The 25422-nt window shown below is 38.2% G+C and overlaps 1 protein-coding gene and 1 non-coding gene across 4 annotated transcripts in view; both read right to left on the bottom strand.

Moving 5' to 3' along the window:
• Positions 1-25422, bottom strand: part of UBR1 (ubiquitin protein ligase E3 component n-recognin 1) — a 181514-nt gene that overhangs the window by 48587 nt on the left and 107505 nt on the right. For all 3 annotated transcript variants that reach the window (XR_010731307.1, XM_066276885.1, XM_066276886.1), the window contains exons 31-37: positions 25194-25287; positions 24082-24231; positions 12478-12575; positions 8126-8219; positions 5807-5955; positions 3187-3242; positions 2180-2276 (exon numbers count right to left, since the gene is read on the bottom strand). Coding sequence is in view for 2 of the 3 variants with exons in the window: in XM_066276885.1 (XP_066132982.1) it covers positions 2180-2276; positions 3187-3242; positions 5807-5955; positions 8126-8219; positions 12478-12575; positions 24082-24231; positions 25194-25287 (738 nt within the window). In the remaining variant the exon portion in view is untranslated. The remainder of the gene's footprint in view (positions 1-2179; positions 2277-3186; positions 3243-5806; positions 5956-8125; positions 8220-12477; positions 12576-24081; positions 24232-25193; positions 25288-25422) is intronic.
• On the bottom strand, positions 967-1073 carry LOC136336932 (U6 spliceosomal RNA). Its single transcript, XR_010731666.1, has one exon. It is a non-coding gene; the product is annotated as a U6 spliceosomal RNA (small nuclear RNA).

Below are 25422 nucleotides of genomic sequence, written 5' to 3'. Positions count from 1 at the left end.
TTAGGGATTCGATTATGCATTATTATTTTAGTCCCTACCACCCATGATGCTATAAATTAGTTCCCTTGTCTGCTGCTTTATTTCGAGGTATTTTAAAAACCAGACCCCACAATGTGTGACAAGTGCAGAAGCAGGGGGATTATGTGGAGGTGCTAGAAAAAAAAAAGGTATTCAAATTATGACTGAAATGAAAAGAGATACCAAAAATTTAAAAACCAAACCAAAGTATTATTCTGTAAACAGGAAAAACTGTTTAACATAGCAAGAGGTCTTAAGAATAAAGACAGGAACATGCAACATGTGCAAATTCTGGGCCTATCCAACTGACCAATTAGAGAAAATGAGTGCCAAAAAAGGAACAAAAACTTAAGTGTGTAGATATGATAGCAGCATCAATATTAGAGTCCTATTAGTGTGAGGTTAATTCAGGAGAAAGCTGGAAGTTAATCTGAAAATATGAAAGCTAAGCACACTGGAAGTTCTAATGAAACAGGTGGCAGCCTTGGATGGAGCGTGGAATCCTCATCATCAGAGCGAGCAGAAAGCTGCTAAAGAGCTCCTTAAGAAGCTTGTGGGGATTAACCAGGAGGAAAGTGACCTATCTCAACAGACATTAAAGGTAAAGTAGCCAGTCAATTTTGAAACACAAGAAAACAGCCTGCTAGATCAGCTGAAAGACTATACCTGGCTTTAAAGCTTAAAATAACTGAGAAACTGAGTAACTCTTACTTGCAAGAAGCAGATTTCGGAAGGGCAACATTAACCCAGCCCCCCCCCCCCAAGACATTTTGAATTTACGAAGAAGTAAAATTATCAACAGTTCTTTATAAGCCTGATCTGTTTAGGTGTAGAGGAGCTCCTGGAATACAAATGCCTAAATGGAAAAGAAGAGTACAGATATGAAAGCCAAATCATTCTACCCTTCTTTTTTCTAACTCTTCTTTTATTATTATTTTTTATTTATTTTTTAATATGTAACGCTTCACGAATTTGCGTGTCATCCTTGCGCAGGGGCCAAGCTAATCTTCTCTGTATCGTTCCAATTTTAGTATATGTGCTGCCGAAGTGAGCACTCTTCTTTTATTTTTATTTATTTATTTTATTTTTTTTGCATTTTTCTGAAGCTGGAAACAGGGAGAGACAGTCAGACAGACTCCCGCATGTGCCCGACCGGGATCCACCTGGCACGCCCACCAGGGGCGACGCTCTGCCCACCAGGGGGCGATGCTCTGCCCATCCTGGGCGTCGCCATGTTGCGACCAGAGCCACTCTAGCGCCTGAGGCAGAGGCCACAGAGCCATCCCCAGCGCCCGGGCCATCTTTGCTCCAATGGAGCCTTGGCTGCGGGAGGGGAAGAGAGAGACAGAGAGGAAGGCGCTTCTCCTGTGTGCCCTGGCCAGGAATCGAACCCGGGTCCTCCGCACGCTAGGCCGACGCTCTACCGCTGAGCCAACCGGCCAGGGCTTCTTCTTTTATTTTTATATCAATTGAGAGCATCATATAAACTTAGTTAATTAGTTAGAACCTGAGAAAATCAGCTGTTATGTATTAGCCTTTCTCTGAAAGAAAAGGGCACAAATGCATAAACCTGTATTCTGAGATTACAAGATTTCTATTATTTTACATAACTTGGATTCACCAGCAAAATTAAACATTTTTAAATGATCTATGTCACTGCTCCCTAACCAGATTGGGATATAATGATATTAGTGGTTTTGGATGATAGTTCAATAAAGCTCCATAGCAGATATAAGGGACATAAGTTGAAAACACTTGGATAATACCTGATGCTTAAAATAAAACTCGTGGTATCACACGGACAACTGCATGGTTTATTTTTATTTTATTTATTTTTAATTTATTAATTTTTTAGAAAGGAGAGAGAGAGAGAGATAGAGAGAGAGAGAGAGAGAGAGAGAAAGAAGGGGTTGGAGCAAGAAGCATCAACTCCTATATGTGCCTTGACCTGGCAAGCCCAGGGTATTGAACCAGTGACCTCAGCATTCCAGGTCGATGTTTTATCCACGGCACCACCACAGGTCAGGTCTGTTTTGTTTTTTGGTTTTTTGAGTGTTCAAAATGAATGCAGTGTGTTGTTTCCTAACAAAATGTACCGCCAGAAATGTGATAGAAAAGTCATGTAAATAATATACTAATAACAATACAGAGAAGACTCTACCTGATAGGAGACGAATCAGATGTTTCTGTATCAGGACCTGAGGACAGGTTATCCTCTGTGCAATGGCAAACTGCATTAATGCTTTCAGACCATTATGCTAGATTGTAAGAGAAGGGAAGATAAAAAGATAAGGGAAGATAACAGACCTAAATCATTCACTGTAAAAATAAATCCCAGTCTGTAAGAATTAGTTGCAGATTTATTATATACTGTATATTCTTACAAATAAATTACAGTATTTTTAATACTTCTAAAAAGTTTTATGACCTCACCAAATTTTCAATAGATTTTCCCATGACAAAGAAGTATTAATAAATTCTCATGTAAGTACTCATTTTCCCCAGAGTAAATTTCTTAAATGCTTGGTCTAATTTATTCTATTGATGCCAGTACAAAAAATATATATATTAATAGAAATTCTAAAACGATGGCAGATATCCACTGAATTCAGGCAACAGTGTTTCCATTTAGCAAACTAGGAAGGAGGTGGTGTAGAAATGTTCAGTTGCCCATTTTGTGTATTCGGGGCTACTGAGCACATTTCTTGAATATCATTTTCAGGGCTCACATGAGGCTTAGGTCTGAGGCAGTAGTATAGTCCTATAATGTCAGGATATGCCCATCAAAGAGCCATGACTTAGCTTTATTCTTGAATTCAGTATGATGACTTATTTAGAACCAAGCCAGCAGTAATAATATTACATGATGAAGCAAAGTTAGTGAGAAGGAAAAATGTAGGTTTCTTATTTGGCAATAAACAAAGAAGGGGAGAAAAACTAGCCCGTTATCATCTGAAATCTCTCTGAATTACACTGAACCAAGACTGAGTAAGCTCTAAAGTATACAACGGCCGCTAAGTATCTGTGAGACTGAGGTAGCTCCTTAAAAAATAACATAGAATTCTGCTCATTTTACAGAAAAAGTAGTGAATAATTAAAAAAAAATTAACTTTGGACTACCTAAAAAGCATACCATGAATTACACATATCCTGTAAGAACACACATACCTGTCTATTTTGAAGTGCTCCAAACAGAGGTTTTCCTTCATCCCCCAAGAGGTTTTCTCAAAGAGTAAGAAAATTAATCAATCAATCCTGAATACTTGGTTACTCTCAGATGTTTATTACTAATTACATTTTTGACCAGATGATTTGTACTTTTCTGCTTCAAAGTTTCATGTTTAAATCTATACCGAAATTTCCAAATTTCTGAGTGACAGAGTATTATAGAAACCAAAAACAGATCATTTACAAATTACTACTACTACTGTGTGTGTATGTATATAATAATAATAATAATGCCCCTGCAGCAATCTATAAAGAATACTTGGGAAAAATAAAGCTTCCTGGTTCATTTTCCACCTTTTAACATCTCTTCTATGCAAAATCTTTTAAATTATTAATTTTTATATTTGGTCACAACCTATTTTTTATATTATAATTGACAAAGAAGTCACAACTGATAGCATTAAAAAATAATGCACAAGGCAGACACAAATAACTTTACTGCTCTTATAGGTAGTACTAAAAAGAATTAGAACATATTTATAGAAAAAAATTTAAAATACACCAAAAATGAATTCAGAAATATTCTACCTGTTGGACAGGGTATTTACTGCTAAATTAGCCTCACCCCCCCCCCACAGAGTTTCAGCAGCACATACATCTATGTGTGGGAAAAGCTTATTTTATTTCTTTTTTTCCCCTCTTCTTTGAAAGTTTCCAACTATGACAGCACATTCTGTATATGCCTCTCCATACTCATAGGGAATGAAGTTAGTTAGCAGCTTATGCACTAGGAATAAAGTACAGCATTATGTCCACTAGATGGAAGAGCACTGTGTACAGTGAAAACAATGTAATACTATATTAATCAAATAGAGTCCAATTACTAGGTTATAGAACCACATATGAAGATTGATTCAGTCCTATTCTCCAGGGAATTTCTCATCTTTTATAAAACTGTGACCTGTTTTATGTTTAGTGTCTAAATATAAATTCTTGATTCCTAATGCTTAAAAGTCCAATAGAAAGTCAGATTTTATTCTATTTAAACCTATTGTTACTATTTCTCATTTTATTTAATCTTAGTAAATATAAACCTGTGTATTATATTTTATTCATAATTTAAGTCTGGCAGGTTTAGAAGTAACTCCTAAAATCTGTTCATATACTAATGATGAAGTGGCTTCATGCTACTTAACTCAAATCATGAAATACTATCTTGTTACAAAAATACATTTAAGTGAAGAAAATGTAGTAGAGGCCCCTGGCTGTGTTGCTCAGTGAATAAAGCACTGGCCGAAAGTACCAGAGATAGTGGGTTCGACCCCAGGTAGGGCACGTAAGAAAAGTAATCAATGAGTACACAACTAAATGCAACAACTAAGTGAAATAAGTTGATGTGTCCTCCCCTCTCGCTTTCTCCCACTTCCTCTATCTCTGAAGACAATGGAAAAAAAAAAAGAAAATATGGTAGATTCCATTAAAAACAACTACCAAATATACTGGAAAGACAAACTGGTTTGGATAAAGATGATATGAACAAATAACAGTTATCACTCTTCCTCATATAATATTGTATATTTCATGACTGTAATGAGCAAATATGCTAATTTAAATCTTAATAATTCTTTTTTTTTCTTCTATTTTTCAGAAGTGAAAAGCAGGAGGCAGAAAGACAGACTCCCACATGTGCCAGACTCGATCCACCCGGCATGCCCACCAGGGGCGATGCACTGTCCATCTGGGGCTCTTGCTCCATTGTAACCAGAGCTATTTTAGCACCTGAGGCAGAGGCCATGGAGACATTCTCAGTGCCTGAGCCAACTTTGCTCCATTTGGAGCCTTGCCTGCAGGAGGAGAAGAGAGAGATAGAAAGGAGAGGGGAGTGGGAGGAGAAGCAGATGGCCGGGAATCAAACCTGGGACTTCCCCACACAGGGCAGTCGACACTCTATCACTGAGCCGACCAGCCAGGGTTGTCTAAATCATTTTTTACTGCTATACTCTTCCTTCCCTACCCCAGCTTTACTGAGATATAATTGATATATAACATTGTATAAGTTTAAGGTGTACAACATGTTGCTCTGATTGCTAAATTTTTCTATAGAGACCTTTTGTGGCAGATAATATAGGCTTCTTTTCACACTTGGTTAGCTATTGCCTGCTAATCTGTCTCTCCTGTCCACCTCAGTTTTCCTTCCCCATTTTAGGTGACTTTTACATTTTTTAGGTGACTTTAAGTTTCCTTTCTTTTTTTCTCAAAGTGTAAAAAAAAATTACTGAAACTTTCTAGGGTGGTTTTCTTCCTTTGACTTTTTTTTCTTGATCTTTAGTGGTGTAAATCTTTCATATTTTAGAATCTAACTTGCTTCATGTTCATAATATACTTTTCAAATATATGTAAATATATATATATATATATATATATATATATATATATATATATATTTGCTTATGTTGCATATAGCCATCATTGTAGTTAAACTAATCTACTGATATACTAATAGTGTCCAAACAAGTTTAACTACTCAGGCCATCAGGGAAAAAAGGGAATACCTTTTAGTAGATCACTGTTAATTCTTTTTCTATAAAACCACCAAACCAATTCTTGAATAGGTTTTTACCAATTGCCTGGACAGTGAAAGCACATGTACTCCAGGTCATCATGGGGACTCGAGGATCCGTTTCATCAGGAGGCACTTTCAGTCCAATTCTATAAACTGTGGTGGCAAAGAGAGTGACCATTTCCCTGATGCTGTTAGAATATTTTATCCTAAAAATAAAACAGGAAAGACATATAATTATTTAGTAGAAGGGGCTACCTCCTGAGAAGTCAAATTAGGTATTGGAGCAACAAACAATTTAACTCCTTTTGACAAGGTAAACTGCTCTTAGAAAAGTTAAAAAACTAGAGCATCTATAAAAAATTTATTAAGAAAAAATGCAGAACTATGTCTCTTACAAGTAAAAATATACTTCTTACAAAATGGTAATGGCCCATATAACTTCACTTCCTGTGAAAAGTGCAGTAAATGATTACAGCAGAAAAGGGTCCAGGACCAAATTAAGAGACAGACTAGACAGAGAAGGAATAAAATTCAAAGGAAAATGACCTGACATAGCAATTTCTAGTGTCTGTAAAAGGGATCAAGAAGTATTTTTGTGCTGATAAGGATGTATGCATGTGGGGGGGAGAGAATACCATGTACTTGGAAGGATAATTTATGGTTTCCTGAACTTCCATTTGTAACAAGTAGCACGTATTACCAGTAGCAGAGGGATACATAAGAATCACCATTAGAAAAAGGTACCTCAGGTAATATTCATTAAATACTGTATTCCCCATGTATAAGACATGCCTTAATTTTGTGGCCCAAAATTTGGGGGAAAAAAAAATCTATTACATAAACTTATTGAATTCAAGTTTTTTGTTTTTTTGTGTGTGTATTTTTCCGAAGCTGGAAACCGGGAGAGACAGTCAGACAGACTCCCGCATGCGCCCAACCGGGATCTACCCGCACGCCCACCAGGGGGCGACGCTCTGCCCACCAGGGGGCAATGCTCTGCCCCTTCGGGGAGTCGCTCTGTCACGACCAGAGCCACTCTAGCACCTGGGGCAGAGGCCAAGGAGCCATCCCCAGCGCCCGGGCCATCCTTGCTCCAATGAAGCCTTGCTGCGGGAGACGAAGAGAGAGACAGAGAGGAAGGAGAGGGGGAGGGGTGGAGAAGCAAATGGGCGCTTCTCCTGTGTGCCCTGGCCGGGAATCAAACCCGGGACCTCTGCATGCCAGGCTGACGCTCTACCACTGAGCCAACTGGCCAGGGCCTCAAGTTTTATTAATCATAAAATTCATACAACTCACTCATCACTTTCAAAACTCCCATCCACTAGCTTGTCCTCATCTGTGTCTGATGATGAATCACTGTCTTCAACAATGAGCACAAAAACAAGTGCAAAGTGAGAAATGCAAGTAAAAAAACAACTTCTGTATAAGATGCACCTAGTTTTAGATCCCAAATTTTTCAAATAAGATGTGTCTTATACATGGGGGAAATGGTACCTGATTTAGATTCACTCCTTTTTAAAGTGTCTTCACATAAATACCTATCTCCCCAATAATCTTATGAGGGAAGCAAGTTAGAAGGCCAGTGCCTCCATTTTACGAGAAAAATGAATTGGAGAGAGAGGTGAACTGAGGCTTTTCAGAAGTCACAGAGCAAGTTAGATGTGACATTAAATAAAGTCCCTTAAATTCTTCTCTTCTTGTAAGTTAGACTAAATAGAAATGGCATTTTTAATGGTCCACAATTGTCAATTGTAGGTATGGTTCACCCTAATGTATTACTATAATATCTTTAACCACTTAATCTTATTAATACAAATAAAACTCCAGGTAGAAAGAAAAAGATAAAAATAGGATAAAGAAAAAATTTTACAGCTTGACCAGGTGGTGGCATAGTGGACAGAGCGTCGGCCTGGGAAGTAGAGGACCCAGGTTCGAAACCCCAAGGTTCCAGCTTGAACGTAGGCTCACCAGCTTAAGTAAGGGGTTGCTGGCTTAAGTGTGGGACAATAGACATGATCCCATGGTCGCTGACTTGAGCCTAAAGGTCGCTGGCTTGAAGCCCAAGGTTGCTGGTTTGAGCAAGGGTCTTTGGCTCCGCTAGAGACCCCACCCCCCATGTCAGGACACATATGAGAAAGAAATCAATGAACAACTAAGGTGCCGCAATAAAGAACTGATGCTTCTTATCACTCTTCTTTCTTGTCTGTCTGTCCGTTCCTGTATGTCCCTCACCCCTTCGCTAAAAAAAAACAAAAAACTTTTTTTTTTTTTTTTTTACAATTAAAACAGGGAGGAAGATGGAAGCAAGGAAGGACTGTTCTCCACACTAATTTTCAAAATCATTTACAAACTTCTTTTAATTATTTAGATACTTACGAAGACTGAACTCCATAACTCAGGATAGAATGGAACTCAAAAGTGGAATCACCCATTCCTTGATCAAATAAGACTGGAATTGTTGGATTTTCTCCTTATAAATTAAAAGGAAAGAGAAAGAAAAATCACGAGAGTTTAGTCTGAAACATACCTTTATAGCTTTTAATAATTACATGTGATCATTTTCAAAAACTTAGAAAATGCTAATAAACACCAATCATTCAAACTTTCTCCATACAGATAATACTGCATGATTTTCTTCTGTTCTCCCTATACGTGTTACACATTAAAGGACAACACCTACAGTAAGTACTCTGTTGTATTTTGTTTTTTTCACCAACAGATCAGAAATGTTCTTCCACATCAATAACTCCCCATTTATATTTTCATTTTTAATGACTGCATAGTATTCTACTAGTAAGGCAGCATACATTAGTAAATATGAGCAAAGGATTTGTAGCCAAACTGCCTGGATTTGAATCCTAGCTCTTCCATTGACTATTACACTAAGACTCCGAGTAAATATTAAACCTCTTTGTGGAGAATAACGCGATTAACTCAAGAGCGCAACTCACTGTTGCTGGTCATAGCCAAAAAATGTGGGCATTTTGTTTTGTTTTTTTAAAATGAAAAAGGAGGCCCTGGCTGGTTGGCTCAGTGGTAGAGCATCGGCCTGGCATGCGGGAGTCCCAGGTTCGATTCCCGGCCAGGGCACACAGGAGAAGCACCCATCTGCTTCTTCACCCCTCCCCTTCTCCTTCCCCTCTGTCTCTCTCTTCCCCTCCCACAGCCAAGGCTCCACTGGAGCAGAGATGGACTGGGCGCTGAGGATGGCTCTGTGGCCTCTGCCTCAGGTGCTAGAATGGCTCTGGTTGCAGCGGAGCGACGCCCCAGATGGGCAGAGCATCGTCCCCTGGTGGGCATGCCGGGTGGATCCCGGTCGGGCGCATGCAGAGTCTGTCTGACTGCCTCCCTGTTTCCAGCTTCAGAAAAATACAAAAAGGAAAATAAATAAATAAGTAAATAAATAAATAAAATGAAAAAGGAATGGATTCTCCCCAACAGCCTCCAACAAGGAAGGCAAACAGCTTGATTTTAGGCTTTGGTGAGATTGAGTTGTACTTCTGTTCCATGGAACTGCAAGGTCATAAATTTGTGCTGGTTTAAGAACAAAACAAAACAGAACAAAACAAAAACAAATACTTTTTGTGGCCTCATTTCTCCATCAAATTAAAAGTGTTGTTCACCTATCTAGAATAAGTTGTTTTTTCTGGCTGCTTTCAAGATTCTTTTTTCTGCATATTTATTTTTTTAGCAGTTTGCATATGACTTATCTGGGTGTGGTTATCTTTAAATTGATCTGTTCAAGGTTCACTGAACTTCTTAAATCTGTAAATTTAATGTCTTTCACCAAATTTGGTAAGTTTCCTGCCATTATTTCTTCAAATATTTTTCTTTTTGGGACCTCAGTAACACAAATGTTGGACTTAAAAAAAAATTATTTGATCCCTGGCCGGGTGGCTCAGTAGATGATAAAGCATCATCCCAGCATGCTGAGGTAGCAAGTTCAATCCCCAGTCAGGGCAAATATGAGAAGCAATCAATGAGAGCACAACTAAATGGAACAATTAAGTGGAACAGCGAGTTGCTGCTGCTTTCTCTTTCTCTATCCCTCTTCCTTCTCTCAAATCAATGGAAAAATTAAAAAAAAAAAAATTCCATATGTTCCTAAGGCTGTTTCTTTTTACTATATTGCTTTTTCTATTTTACAGATAGGATAATTTCCACTGATCTACAGTAATTTCAAATTTACTGACTCTTACCTCCCGGTCGCCATTTTACTATTGAACCCATCCAGTTAATTACATCATACAGTATTTTTTCAATTCTATTATCTTCTATTAGTTTTTTTATAATTCTATTATTTTTCTGCTGGGAACTACTGTCTTTCCATTTATTTTAAAAGTGTTCACCTTTACTTCGTGTTTCATAATGATTTAGCTGCTTTAAACATTTTGTCTGAAAAGTTCCACATTAAAACATCTCAAAATTGGCACTGGCTGGTTGGCTCAGTGTCAGAGCATCGGCCTGGCATATGGATGTCCCGGGTTCAATTCCTGGTCAGTGCACACAGGAGAAGTGCCCACCTGCTTCTCCACTTCTCCCCCCCCCCTCTCTTCTCCTCCTGCAGCCATGGCTCGACTGGAGCAAGTTGGCCTCAGGTGGTGAAGATGGCTCCATGACCTCTGAGCCTCAGGAGCTGAGAAGAGCTTGGTTGCTGAGCAACCAAACAATGCCCCAGATGGGCAGAGCATCGCCCCCCTAGTGGGCTTCCCGGCTGGATACTGGTCCAGGTGCATGCAAGAGAGTCTGTCTCTCTGCCTCCCCTCCTCTTACTGAATTAAAAAAATGAAAATTAAAAAAAATCTCAGGATTAGCATTTGATTGTTTTTTCCTTAAGAGCTAGTCAGATTCTCTTGGCTCTTTGTATACTGAGTAATTTTAGATTGTGTCTTGAATATTTTGAATATTATATTATAAGGTTCTAGCTCCTGTTAAGTAAAGTTCTCTGGAAAAATATATTTTGTTTTAGTAGGCCATTAACCCAATTAGGTTCAACAAGTTCTGTCTCACTCTGTGGGTGGTTCCAATGTTAGTTTTTAGTGCCTTTGGTATACTGTTTGTGTCTGCAAGGACACAAACTACTCAGTGGTAAGTCTGGGACTTGAGTGGTGATTTAGTGTAGTTTTGATCTCAAAGCTGTTGCTATGCTTTTTCATACATGTTTTACACAACCAGTGTGGTGAGTCCAGGACTTGTGCTGGTCTGAAAAACAGATTACCCTTCTACAGCTCTTTCCTCTCTGAAATTTACCCCTTCCTCTCTAGCTCCAAGGTGCCCTTTCTCCTAGTTCCTCTAGTCAAAATGACGAATTTATCTCAGTTTTAGTCCCCTGTGCTGTTGTCAGCTACCCTTTGGGGTGAAGCTATGAGGCAAAGAGAAAAAAATCATTGAGAATTCACCCTATACTCTTTGGAATACAGCCCCCCCCCCTTTCCCAGTTCCTCTGGCTAGAGACCTTAGTTTTCTCTTGTGATTTTAGATACCTACATGGCCACCATGGCCGTGCAGCTCCATGACAGGATCTAGCCTTGGGAGAAGGTCAGAAGAGAGAGAAATAACCACCAAGAGAAACTCGCTTTATACTCTCCAGTTCTGAGGGGATTTTCTTCCTGGTCCACTGTCCAGAAAGACAGCACCTCTCTTGGATTTTCTGCTGTTCATGTCTGTCACATAGTTCTATGACTCAGGCTACAATGATGTCAAAGCTGGGAAATAAATGAGGAATAAAACCACCCAAGGAACTCACTCCCTGTACTGATCACTCTTCAAATTTTTATTTCTCTCTCTAAACTGCCTGCTATTCTTTATTGCTTAGTATTTAAGTAGTCTTATCTCTCAATTATAAAGACTATACGAGGTAACAGTTAAAAAATGTTGGTTTTGTTATTAATAACATAGTAACAATTTTAGTAATAGTAATGGCCAACACATATAGTGTTTACTATGTGCCACGCAAGATTCTACTTTACGTAGAATTCAACCCTTTAACCAATGAGATAGGCACTATTATTTCCACTTTACAAATCAGAAAGTTGAGTCACAGAGATGTTAAGTAACTTGTCCAAAATTACATAAACAGTAAGTGATGGATATAAGATTTAAATCTAAGCAGTATGATTACAGATTAGTCACTATCTATTATATACTGCCACCCAGTATAAAAACATTAAATCAAGTAAACTAATTAAAGTCAAACTTAGCCAGGGCTTCAAAAACTTCTATTTTTATTTCCTTTCTTTTTTCTTCTTTTCTCTTTTTGAGAGAGAAGTAGAAAGGAGGGAGGCAGGGACATCAACTCATTGTTCCACTTAGTTGTGTACTGACAGCTTCTCATATGTGCCTTGACTGGGGACTTTGGCAACCTTGGGCTCAAGTCAGCAACCTTGGAGTTGAGCTGGAGATGCTGGAATTACATCGGTGACCCCAGAGTCAAGCCAGCGACCTGAGGAATGAGTCAGTGACCCTGAGCTTGAACTGGCAACCTCAAGCTCAAACCACAGACCTTGGGTTTAAAACTGGCAACCTTGGTGTTCCAGGTTGATGCTCTATCCACTGTGCCCCCACTGGTCAGGCTCTATATTCTGATATGTAACAAAAATGTATTTGTACATCATAGTTAGTGCAATAAGGATGTTTTCCTTTAAAAATTTAAAGATTCTGACAAGTAAATCTCACATAGCTAAATAAAATAATTTTAAGCTAAATAAAATAAATAATTTTAAGCAAACCTTTAGCATGTTTTATATTATAACCTGATATTCTGGCCAGAACAGTCGGTATCCATCGTGACAGGGTCAAAAGTTGAGCAAGAGCTTCTGCATTCTCACTGAAAAATGATATTTAAAAATTGTTAAAGCCATTGGCACAATGTCAAACTGAAATATTAACTTCTGGAGTTCTTCCTTGAATAACTGACTATATGAAAAAGTCAAATTCCTCCAGATTAATTGCTTATGTCATAGACACATGTATCTAAAAGGCAGTTTTGGGAGGTAGCGGAATGTTAACAATACAAGGAGTAAGATACTACAAATATTCTCATCACCTAGAAGTAATTAATGTCAGATTCTTGTTGCTAAGTAAAAAATTAGAAGTTACCACTAATTTCCTTCACACCCCACATTCTTATTTATCAGGTAGTCTTGCAGATTTTACCTTCTACACATATTCTAAATTCATCACCTATTTCTACCTCCACCATAATTACCCTAATCCAAGTCACATCATCCCTCACTTGGACTAGTTCAGTAAACTAACTGTTCTTCCTGCTTTCACGATGGTGTTTCATTATTAGCTACATATTCATTACACAGCGAACCAGAGGTATCTTTTAAAAATGTAAATCAGATTGCATCACTCCCCTGTTCAACACACTCCAATGTTTTCCCATCATACAAACAAACAAACAAACAAACAACAAAAAACCCCAACTCCAATTTCTAATCTTAGCTCTAAATTTTAAGCCCTTTTATGGTCTGGCTCTTGGCTTGCTCCATTCCAACCATGTGGACTTCTTGCTGTGCCTTGAACATGCTTGACTGTGTTCTTCCTCAGGGCCCATGCTCTTGATATTGCCTATGTGTGGAATTCTCTCCCAGAGAACAGCACTGCTCGTCCTTCATTTCATTCATGTCTCTACTGAAATGTCACCATCTCGAGAAGCTCCTTAACAACTCTGTCTATAAGTGGTCTCATGCACTAGGTCTGTCTCTAGCCCAATACTCTGTTGCTTTAGTTTCTTTTCTAGTATTCCTCACTCGACACTTGGTATTTATAAGTTTACTGTTGTTCTCCCTCTCTGTAATGTAAATTCTGTAAGGGAAAGAATTTGATACAAACTATAATTAACAACCAAAAGGGACCACAAACAGTATTATTAAAAAGAACTTTAAGAATGACAATTCTTTTGTTGTTGTTGTTGTTTTTTTGGGGGGGATAGACAGGAAAAAAGAGAGATGAGTAACATCAACTCATATGGTAGTCACGGCACCTTCGTTGTTCATTGAGGGCTTTCTCATATATGCCTTAACTAGGACACTGCTGCCAAGCCACTGACCCCTTGCTCAAACCAGTGACCTTGGGCTTAAGCCAGCGAACTCAGGTTTCAAGCCAACAACTTTGGGCTCAAGCTGGAGATTCTACACTCAAGATGGTAAACCTGTGCTCAAGCCAGCGGTCTTGGGGTTTCAAACCTGGGTACTCAGTGTCCCAGGATGATGCTCTATCCACTGCGCCACTGCCTGTTCAGGCTAAAGGACAGTCTTGAGTGAAATTAAAATAAATAATGAACTGTGCACAAGTTCACACATCTGAGCACAAACTTGACCTAAGAATTTTTTTTTTAGTTTTCAGAAATGAAAGTGTACTACTGATTATGACTAATTTTCTTTAAAAAATAGTAGCTTTATAAATGACATCAGAGCAATGGTGACATGAGAGATACTCTTGATCTTTCTCCCTTGAAATTTCAACAATTGAACAATTATAATAAAGCAAAGGACCCCACCCAGCTGGACTCGCAGGCATGCCTGAAAGATCTGCGTACTGAATGGATCAAAGGTGGGACAAGGTGAAAAGGGGGGCAAAAGATAAAATGCCCTCGCAGTCAGCCTGGGGAGGAGTCAAACCTGGAGTGATTGGTTTTTCTCCTCTGCTGGACTATGGGGAGGAGAGAAGTTCAAGTTGTTTGGGTTTTGTCTGAGGTGTACAGAGAGGAGAATATGGAATTACTGTGTGTCCTTATGCCAGGATGAGTGGTGGGACAGAGGGGCAGAGTAGGAGATAAACCAAAGTGGCCAGACTGAGGGGTCACGACCAGAAGAAGTGCAACCCCCCCCCCCAGCTTCCACCTCCCTCATTTTGTGGTATGGAGAATGGCAGAGACAAACCCCACAGCTAGCACTACAGAGCAACTCTCTGTTGAGACATGGAAAGGAGGGCCTAGAAGCCTGAGACTGCCATTCCTAGAGCCTTAAAGATAGAAAGCTGAAGAAATAAAGCCAAAGCCATAGAGCTGAAGCCATAAAGCCCTCACAGCACGCCCCAACCACCAACATGACTGAGGCCTTGCATACAGCACTGCAACAATACTTCAGTGGAGGACAGTCCAAAACATCAGAGTTAAAACTCATAACACAATGATATCTACTGGAAAAGAACTCTCAAACCAAAATTTACCTATCCTTTTTATCCTTCATTTTTTCCTTCTTATACTATTTTGTATCTTTCTCCCTTTGAATTTCATTTTCTTTCATTTTTATATATTTTATTCTTACTTTTCTCTGAGTGTTTTGTTTTTGAATTATCTTTACTGGTTTTGATCTTTTTTCCTATGGTTTTTCTTCTTTACTTGATATAATTAAAAAAATTTTAATATATTTTTCTATATTTATTTAATTTTCCATTTTTTAAGTTATTTTTTTTGGTTAGGATTCTTTTTTTTTTTTTTTTTTTTCAGGGACAGAGAGTCAGAGAGAGGGATAGACAGGGACAGACAGACAGGAACGGAGAGATATGAGAAGCATCAATCATCAGTTTTTCATTGGGAGACCTTAGTTGTTCATTGATTGCTTTCTCATATGTGCCTTGACCGCAGGCCCTCAGCAGACCGAGCAACCCCTTGCTCAAGCCAGCAACCTTGGGTCCAAGCTGGTGAGCTTTTTGCTTAAACCAGATGAGCCTGCGCTCAAGCTGGTGACCTTGGGGTCTCGAACCTGGGTCCTCTGCATCCCAGTCCGACGCTCTATCCACTGCGCCACCACCTGGTCAGACTTGTTAGGATTCTTAACAATACCACTCTCAAATGCCATTAAGAAAGAAAAAACCAGATACCATAGCTACACAAGATCAAGATCTAGTTCAGAAAGAAAATGACAAATCTCAGAAAATAAATCTCAACCACATGAAAACCTTAGAGCTAAATAATAGAGAATTCAAAACTGAAGTTCTGAAAATACTCAATGAGATGCGAGAAGACACCAATGGGCAACTAAATGAGTTCAGAAAACAAAACAGACATCTCACGAAGGAGACAAACCTGAGGTAGCAAGTTTGGCTAACAAGCCTGATAGACGAAAGAATCAATAACATGGAAGACAGACAACTAGAAATGCTACAGAGAGAAAAAGAGAGAAACTCTGAGTTAAAAAACTGAGAGAGCTCTACAAGAATTGTTTGATTCCATCAGAAAAAGCAATATAAGAATCATGGGTATATCAGAAGAAGGAGAAGAAGAAGGGAAAGGTGAGCCTATTCAAACAAATAATTGATGAGAACTTTTCAAGCCTATGGAAAGAGAGCCTCAAATCCAAGAAGCAAACAGAACACCGAGTTACCTCAACCCAAACAGACCTACTCTAAGGCACATCATAATAAAATTGTCAAAAATCAATGACAAAGAAAGAATCCTTAAGGCAGCTAGGGAAAAGAAGAACACAACATATAAAGGAAAGCCCATCAGTTTATCATCAGACTTCTCAGAAGAAATTCTACAAACCAGAAGAGAGTGGACCCAAACATTCAAAGTACTGAAAGAGAGGAATTACCAGTCAGGAATACGATATTCATCAAAGTTCCTTCAAATATGAAGGAAAAATAAAAACTTTTACAGACATACAGAAGCTGAGGGAATTTTTCACCAGAAAATCCCCACTACAGAAAATACTCAAAGGGGTTATTTAACCAGACACAAAGAACAAAACAAATCAAAACTACAAATAAAAACTCCAATGTCAAAATAAAAACAAGGGTAATCTGTGACAATAAAAACATAAAAGGGGAGAGGATAAAGATCAGTAGTAGTAAAGGAGGATTGAGTACAGGAGCACTCATAAGACAAAAGACTCTTGTATATATGAACATTTTTCTCTTAATAACCTAATGGCAACAACCCCCACAAAAGCCACTTTTAAAATATACAGCTTGAAAAAAAGAAAATACAGATAAAAGAAATATGGAATACAACCTAACAAAAACAACTGATAGAAACAAAAAAGAGAAGAACCAAATAAGACAAAGAGCTACCAAAAAAAACCAAAACCAACCCCACATAAAATGGCTATAGGAAATCCTCAAATGCCAATATTTATCCCAAATGTAAATGGACTGAACTCACAAATAAAGAAGCAGAGAGTAGCAGATTGGATCAAAAAGCAAAACGCAGCCGTATGCTGCCTTCAAGAGACACATTTAAGCTACAAGGACAAAAGTAGACTCAAAGTGAAGGTTGGAAAATGATTCTCCAAGCAAATAATATCCAAAGAAAAGCAGGTATAGCCATACTCATATCTGACAATGCTGACTTCAAGACAACAAAGGTAACTAAAGGCAAAGATGAACCTTTCATAATGATAAAGGGGACACTGCCTACCAGGCGGTGGTGCAATGGATAGAGTGTCGGACTGGGATGTGGAAGGACCCAGGTTCGAGACCCCGAGGTCACCAGCTTGAGTGCGGGCTCATCTGGTTTGAGCAAAAAGCTCACCAGCTTGGACCCAAGGTTGCTGGCTCCAGCAAGGAGTTACTCCATCTGCTGAAGGCCCCCGGTCAAGGCACATATGAGAAAGCAATCAATGAACAACTAAGGTGTCACAATGCGCAAAGAAAAACTAAATAATTGATGTGTCTCATCTCTCCGTTCTTTTCTGTCTGTCCCTTGTCTATCCCTCTCTCTGACTCTCTCCCTATCTCTGTAAATAAATAAATAAATAAAATTTAAAAAAAAATAGGCACTTATTAAAAAAAAAAAAGATAAAGGAAACATTGTATCAAGAACACAAAACGCTTCTTAATATATATGCACCAAACCAGGGAGCTCCAAAATGTATAAGACATCTACTAACTGATCTAAAAATAGAAGCAGACAAAAATATAATCATACTTGGAGATTTCAACATACCATTGATGGCTTTAGATAGATCATCCAAACAGAAAACGAATAAAGAGATATCTGCCTTAAACGACACACTGGACCAAATGGATATAATAAGACAATTACAGGACATTTCATCCCAAAACATCAGGTTATTCAGTCTTCTCCAGTGTGCATGGAAAAGTCTCAAGAATAGGCCATATGCCTGACCAGGTGGTGACACAGTGGATAAGAGTGTCGGAATGGGATGTGAAGACCCAGGTTCGAGACCCCAAGGTCGCCAGCTTGAGCGTGGGCTCATCTGGTTTGAGCAAAGCTCACTAGCTTGGATCCAAGGTTGCTGGCTTGAGCAAGGGGTTACTCAGTCTACTGTAGCCCCCCAGTCAAGGCACATATGAGAAAGCAATCAGTGAACAACTAAGGTGCCACAACAAAAAATTAATGCTTCTCATCTCTCTCTGTTCCTGTCTGTCTGTCCCTATCTATCCCTCTCTCTGACTCTTTCTCTGTCTCTGTCCAAATTAAAAAAAAAAAAAAGAATAAGCCATATGTTGGGCCACAAAACTAACATATAAAATTCAGGAAGATTGAAATTATACCAAGGATACCTTCTGACCACAAGGCTTTGATATTAGAAGTCAGTTGCAAAAAAGAAGTAAAGAAATCAACAAAAATGTGAAAATTAAACAACATAGTTCTAAAAAATGACTAGGTCAAAGACAAAAGCAGAGACCAAAAGATAAATACAAACGAAAATGACAACATGACATATCAAAATTTCTGGGATCCAGCAAAAGCAGTAATAAGAAGAAAGTTTATATCATTAAAGGCTTATATCAAGAAATAAGAGAGAGCCTGATTAAACAACTTAACATCACATCTTAAGGAACTAGAAAAAGAAGAACAAAGGCAACCTAAAACCAGCAGAAGAAAGGAAACAGTAAAAATTAGAGCAGAACTAAAAGAAAGAGAACAAAAATACTATAGAAAAAAATTAGTAAAACAAAAGCTGTTTCTTTGAAAAGATCAATAAAATCAATAAACAACTGGCTAGACACACTAAATAGGAAAAAAGGAAGGACTCATATAAATAAAATCCGAAATGAAAGAGAAGAAATTAACACACACATCATAGATATACAAAGAATCATTGTAGAATACTATGAAAGATTATATCCCACCAAATTCAACAACCTAGAAGAAATGAGTAAATTTCTAGAACTATACACTCTTCCCTAGACTGAGTCATGAAGAAGTGGAAAGCCTAAATAGACCTATAAACAGGGAGGAAATAGAAACAACTATAAAAACCACCCCCAAAACAAAAGTCCAGGACCAGATGGCTATACTAGTGAATTCTACCAAAGATTGAAAGAAGATTTGGTACCTATCCTTCTCAAAGTCTTCCAAAAAACAGAACAATAATCTCTAACACGTTTTATGATGCCAACATAACCCTCATACCAAACCTGGCAAGGAGAACACAAAAAAAGAAAACTATAGACCAATATCTCTAATGACTACAGATGCAAAAATCTAAAGAAAATACTAGCATATCGAATACAACACATTAAAAAAATAATATATATATTACAATCAAGTGAGATTCATTCCAGGAGCACAAGAATGGTTCAACCATAAATATATGATATATTAATGTAACACACCACATCAACAAAACAAAGAACAGAAATCATATGATCCTATCAATAGATGCAGAAAAGGCATTCAATTAGACACAACATCCCTTCATGTTTAAAACACTCAATAAAATCGGAATAGAAAGTACATCAACATAATAAAGGCCATATATGACAAATCATCAGCTAATATCATACTAAATAGTGAAGAAATGAAGGCTTTTCTCTAAAATCAGAAATAAGACATGGCTGCCCACTCTCTCCACTCTTATTCAGTAAAGTTCACGTTTTAGACTGAACAATCAGGCAAGAGAAAGAAATAAAAGGCATCCATATAGGGAAAGAAGAAGTAAAGGTATCACTTTTGCAGATGACATGATCCTGTATATAGAAAACTCCAAACACTGCACTAAAAGACTATTAGAAATAGTAAACCAATACAGAGAGTCGCAGGATACAAAATCAATATACAAAGGTCTTCCGCTTTTCTATATGCCAACAATTAAATATAGAAAATAAATAAACTGAAAAAAAACAATTCCTTTAACAACTGCAACAAAAAAATATATATCTAGGAATAAACTTAACAAAGAATGTGAAGGACCTATATATTGAAAACGACAAAACATTATTGAAAGAAATGGAAAAAGATACAATAAAATGAAAAAATATTCCATGTTCATGGATCAGAAGAATCAACATAATTAAAATGGCCATATTACCCAAAGCAATATACAAGTTTAATGCAACCCCTATCAAAATCCCAACATTTTTTCCCCCATATGTAAGAATCAGGGAGGCAAAGAGACAAGCTCCAACAGGCAACCCGATTGGGATTCACCTAGAAAGCCCCTTATAAAGCGATGCTCAGTCCATCTGGGGCCGTTGGTCCGCTGCTCCGCTACTCGGCAAACAAACTATTTTAGCACCTGAGGCAAGGCCATAGAGTCATCCTCAGTGCCCGGGGCCAACTTGCTCCAACTGAGCCATGGCTCTGGTAGGAGGAAGGAGAGAGAGAGACAGAGAGAGAGACAGAAAGAAAGGAGAGGGGGAGGGGTAGAGGAGCAGATGGTCACTACTCCTGTGTGCCCTGACCAGGAATCAAACCCAGGACATCCACAAGTCAGGCCAATGCTTTACCACTGAGCCAACTGTCCAGGGTCACAAAATGTCATTTCTTAAAGATATAGAAAAAAAATTACCAAGTTTGTATGGAACCATAAAAAACCCCGAACAGTCAGAGCAATCCTGAGGAAAAAAATAAAGCCGGAGGTATCATACTACCTGACTTTGAATTATACTATAGAGCCACAATCATAAAAATGGCATGGTATTGGCAGAAAAAGACATACATACAAACCCAATGGAACAGAATCAGAACCCAGAAATAAAACCACATATATCCATATATGGGCAAATCAACTTCGACAAAGGAGGCAAAAACATACAATGGAGAAAAGAAAGCCTCTTCAATAAAAGATGCTGGGAAAATTGGAAAACCACATGCAAAAGAATGAAACGTGACTACAGTTTGTCCCCCTGCACAAAAATCAATTGAAAAGGGATCAAAGACCTAAATATAAGAGCTGAAACAATAAATTACATAGAAGAAAACATAGGTACTAAATTCATGGACCTTGGCTGTAGAGAACAATTTATGACTTTGACCCAAAAGGCAAGGGAAGTGAAGGCAAAAATAAATGAATGGGACTATATCAAACTAAAAAAGTGTCTGTACTGCAAAAGAGACTGACAACAAAACAAATAGGCAGCCAATAAAGGGTTAATATCCGAAATATACAAAGAACTCACAAAGTTCAGCAACAAATAAGCAATCAATTCAATTAAAAAATGGTGAGAGCCTGACCAGGCGGTAGTACAGTGGACAGAGTGTTGGATTGGGATGTGGAGGACCCAGGTTCAAAACCCCGAGGTCACCAGCTTGAGCCCAAGGTTACTGGCTTGAGGAAGGGGTCACACGGTCTGCTGTAGCCGCCGCCCCCCCCCCCAGTCAAGGTAAATATGAGAAAGTAATCAATGAACAACTAAGGTGCCGCAACAAAGAATTGATGCTTCTCACCTCTCTCCCTTCCTGTCTGTCTGTCCCTATCTTCCCTCTCTCTGTAACAAAATAATAATAATAATAATAATAAAATAAAATAAGGGAGAAGACATGAACAGATACATCTCCCAAGGAGACATACAAATGGCCAACAGATAATATGAAAAGATGCTCATCTTCACTAGCTATACCAGAAATACAAATCAAAACTATAATGAGATACTACCTCACATCTGTTAGATTGATTATATCAACAAGACAGGTAATAATGAGTGTTGGAGAGGCTGTGGAGAAAAGGGAACCCTCACTCACTGCTGGTGGGAATGCAAATTAGTACAACCATTCTGGAAGAAAGTATGGTGATTCCTCAAACAATGAAGAATAGAACTACCATATGACCCAGCAATCCCTCTACTGGGTATCCAACCCCAAAACTCAAAAACATTAGTACATAAAGACATATGCTGCCTGACCAGGTGGTAGCGCAGTGGATAGAGCGTCGGACTGGGATGCAGAAGACCCAGGTTCGAAACCCCGAGGTCGCCAGCTTGAGCACGGGCTCATCTGGCTTGAGCAAAAAAAAGCTCACCAGCTTGGACCCAAGGTCGCTGGCTCAAGCAAGTCAGCTCAGTCTGCTGAAGGCCCGTGGTCAAGGCACATATGAGAAGCAATCAATGAACAACTAAGGTGTTGCAACGAAAAACTGGTGATTGATGCTTCTCAGCTCTCTCCGTTCCTGTCTGTCTGTCCCTATCTATCCCTCTGACTGTCTCTGTAAAAAAAAAAAAAAAAAAAAGAAAGACATATGCATCCCCATGTTCATTGCAGCACTATTCACAGTGGTCAAGACATGGAAAAAACCAAAGTGTCCTTGGACAGAAGATTGGATAAAGAAGATGTGGTGCATATATACAATGAATACTTCTCAGCCAAAAGAAATGATGACATAGTGACATTTACTTGAGAATATTATACTGAGTTAAATAAGTAAATTAGAAAAGGTTAAGAACTGTATGATTTTACAAATAGGTGGGATATAAACCTGAGACTCATAAACAGAGACAAAAGTAAAATGGTTACCAGTGGCAGAAGGATATAGGGGAGGAGGATGGGAGAAGGGTGGAGAGAAGAGTGGAAAGAGGGACAAATATAGGGTGATGGAAAATATTTGACTTTGGGTGATGGGCATACAACATAATCAACAGTTCAAATGTTATAGAAATGTTTACCTGAAACCTTTGTACTCTTACTGATCAATGTCACCCTGTTAAATATTATTTTCTAAATAAAAATTTAAAAAAACCACAACCAAATTGGGTTAGTAGAGAAAGAGCAAGTACTTAATGAGCCCTGCTTTGCCAAACCTATCACCTTTGAATTCTTTTGTTGTGGGAAGACATTAAAAGTATTTTATCAACAAACCATTTTCTTTAGTGAAACATAGGTCATCATTATAAATTCAATGAGTTTTAAAGAAATTAAAATAGTAACAGCTACCACCTTGTAGAAGAGTGAGAATAAAGAAATATACAATTAAGTGTTCTACTTATTTGGCCTGACCTATAGTGCCTCAGTGGATAAAACATCGACCTGGAATGCTGAGGTCGCAGGTTCAAAACCTGGGCTTGCCTGGTCAAGGCACATATGGGAGTTGATGCTTCCTAGTCCTCTCCCCCCTACCCCATTTCTCTCTCTCTCTCTCTCTCTCTCTCTCTCTCTCTCAGTTTCCTCTCTAAAATGAATAGTCTTTAAAAAAATTTTTTAAGTGTTCTAGTTATCATTAAAAACTAACAAATTTGCTGGTAAACTGCATTTACAGATGATCAGAATATAAACTTGGTCTAAATGCTCAAAAACTATCCAAAGATATAAGATGAATCAGGTGTTTTTATTTACTTTTATATTTAACATTTGGCCCATTTCTCTAAAAATACAGCATTTAGATCAGGGGTTCCCAAACTATGGCCCCGCGGGCCGCATGTGGCCCCCTGAGGGCATTTATCTGCCCCTGCCGCACTTCCAGAAGGGGCATCTCTTTCATTGGTGGTCAGTGAGAGTACTGAATGTGGCGGTGCCACACACTTGCATCACTTGTTACGGCTAGCAGTGACAAATATGGACCTGGACATTGACCATCTCATTAGCCAAAAGCAGGCCCATAGTTCCCACTGAAATACTGGTCAGTTTGTTGATTTAAATTTACTTGTTCTTTATTTTAAATATTGTATTTGTTCCCATTTTGTTTTTTTACTTTAAAATAAGATATGTGCAGTGTGCATAGGGATTTGTTCATAGTTTTTTTTATAGTCCGGCCCTCTAACGGTCTGAGGGACAGTGAACTGGCTGCCTGTGTAAAAAGTTTGGGGACCCCTGATTTAGATCTTCAGAAAAATATAATTAAAATTAATAGTACAAAGACATTTAGAGAAACCAACCTCCAAACAGCAAATCTAATGGTGGCAAAGGACAATAAGAATGAAACTTCTTTGCATCTTTTCTCCTTCTGTGCATGGTAAGATGGAAATTAAAGTTCTATTGCTTTCATGGCAATTGGAAGATTTACACCAAACATATAGATTTGAGTAAATAAATATTCCAGTTGTTTTAGAGAACAAAATTGGAGCTAATATTAATCATATTTTAAGTAGAATGAAATAAAAGGTATTAAATAGCAAAAAATAAACAAGTAATCTAACCAAAACAGGCACAATGAAAAAAATAAAGACAGCTTTTTATAAAATTAACCAAGACATAAATATACCTGTTTATCATTCGAGGCTGCAAAGGAATAATGGGGATCACAGTATTGCACAGAGACTTGCAGAGGGGGCAAAGATACTCTCCACTTTCCAAGTCGAAAAGATCAACATGAATACGCTGCTGAAAGCTCAGCTGCACAGCTTCAAAATACCTGCAAAATTCCAAGACATAGGTCCATTCAGAAGTATATGTGCATCTTTGCTCTAATCCAAGGGAGAAAAATTTGACATTTTTGCCTAAATGAATGTCTTTAAAATTCACATTCAAAAATATACAAGTTATAAATGGAATAGGACGCACACATTCTATTGGGGTAAAACTTGGGAAGACTCACTGGGGCCTAAAAACTTTTTGAATTCTTTTATTGAATCATAACTTGTTTCCTACCTCAGTAACATGGAGACACAACGCAGGCACTACTTGCTCAGTTTCCAGTGACCAACTGAAGTAGCCACTGGCTATTATAGGAAAATTAAGCATTTTAATCCAATGTCAAAAGGGTGAACCCCATACAAAAGATTTCCCGGGAATTATAATATATTTCTGAATTGTTATCTCATTCAGAGGTAGAACTAGAACTTCTTTCCCTATTCTATCTCAAAGGTACTTTTCACACTATGTTTTAGGGCAGGGGTCCCCAAACTTTTTACACAGGGGCCAATTCACTGTCCCTCAGACCCTTGGAGGGCCGCCACATACAGTGCTCCTCTCACTGACCACCAATGAAAGAGGTGCCCCTTCCGGAAGTGTGGCGGGGCCAGATAAATGGCCTCAGAGGGCCGCATGTGGCCCTCAGGGCCATAGTTTGGGGATGCCTGTTTTAGGGGAATGAGATTTTTATAAAGATTACTATTTCTTTACAAAAATAACTAATTAGTTTGTGAAGAGCAAGTACAAAGGAATGATGAATTAAGTGAAAATTTAAGTTAACTTACACACCATATTCTAAAGGTGATAAGAATATCAGACAAACAAAATTAGTAATTAAAACTGCTTCAATTATTCAAGTAAGAAGGAAGAAAAGAAGATATGAGAAAACATGCCTTTTTGTGGCCTTTAGTGAACTTTAATATTCCTAGTTTCTTTCAAGAACATGTCAGAAGGACAACTTACTTCTGCCAGCACACTGCATGCATTACATGACCACAGCTTCCTGTGTAAGTTCCATGAGCCAAGTCTGGATCCATGAAAAGTGGGTCTAGGGTTTCTGGTATAGCAAGGCAAAAATAAGAGATATTATATTCATCCCTCCCATAGTCATAAAAAGGAAAAAAAAAAAAGAGGTTATTAGGTCTAAATTTCTAATCATAAATTTTCTAAGGAATGCCCAAGAATAGTGTCA

This window comes from Saccopteryx bilineata, chromosome 4, assembly GCF_036850765.1.
Source record: "Saccopteryx bilineata isolate mSacBil1 chromosome 4, mSacBil1_pri_phased_curated, whole genome shotgun sequence".
Classification (NCBI taxonomy): domain Eukaryota; kingdom Metazoa; phylum Chordata; class Mammalia; order Chiroptera; family Emballonuridae; genus Saccopteryx; species Saccopteryx bilineata.
This window is presented reverse-complemented; position numbering and strand designations above follow the sequence as displayed.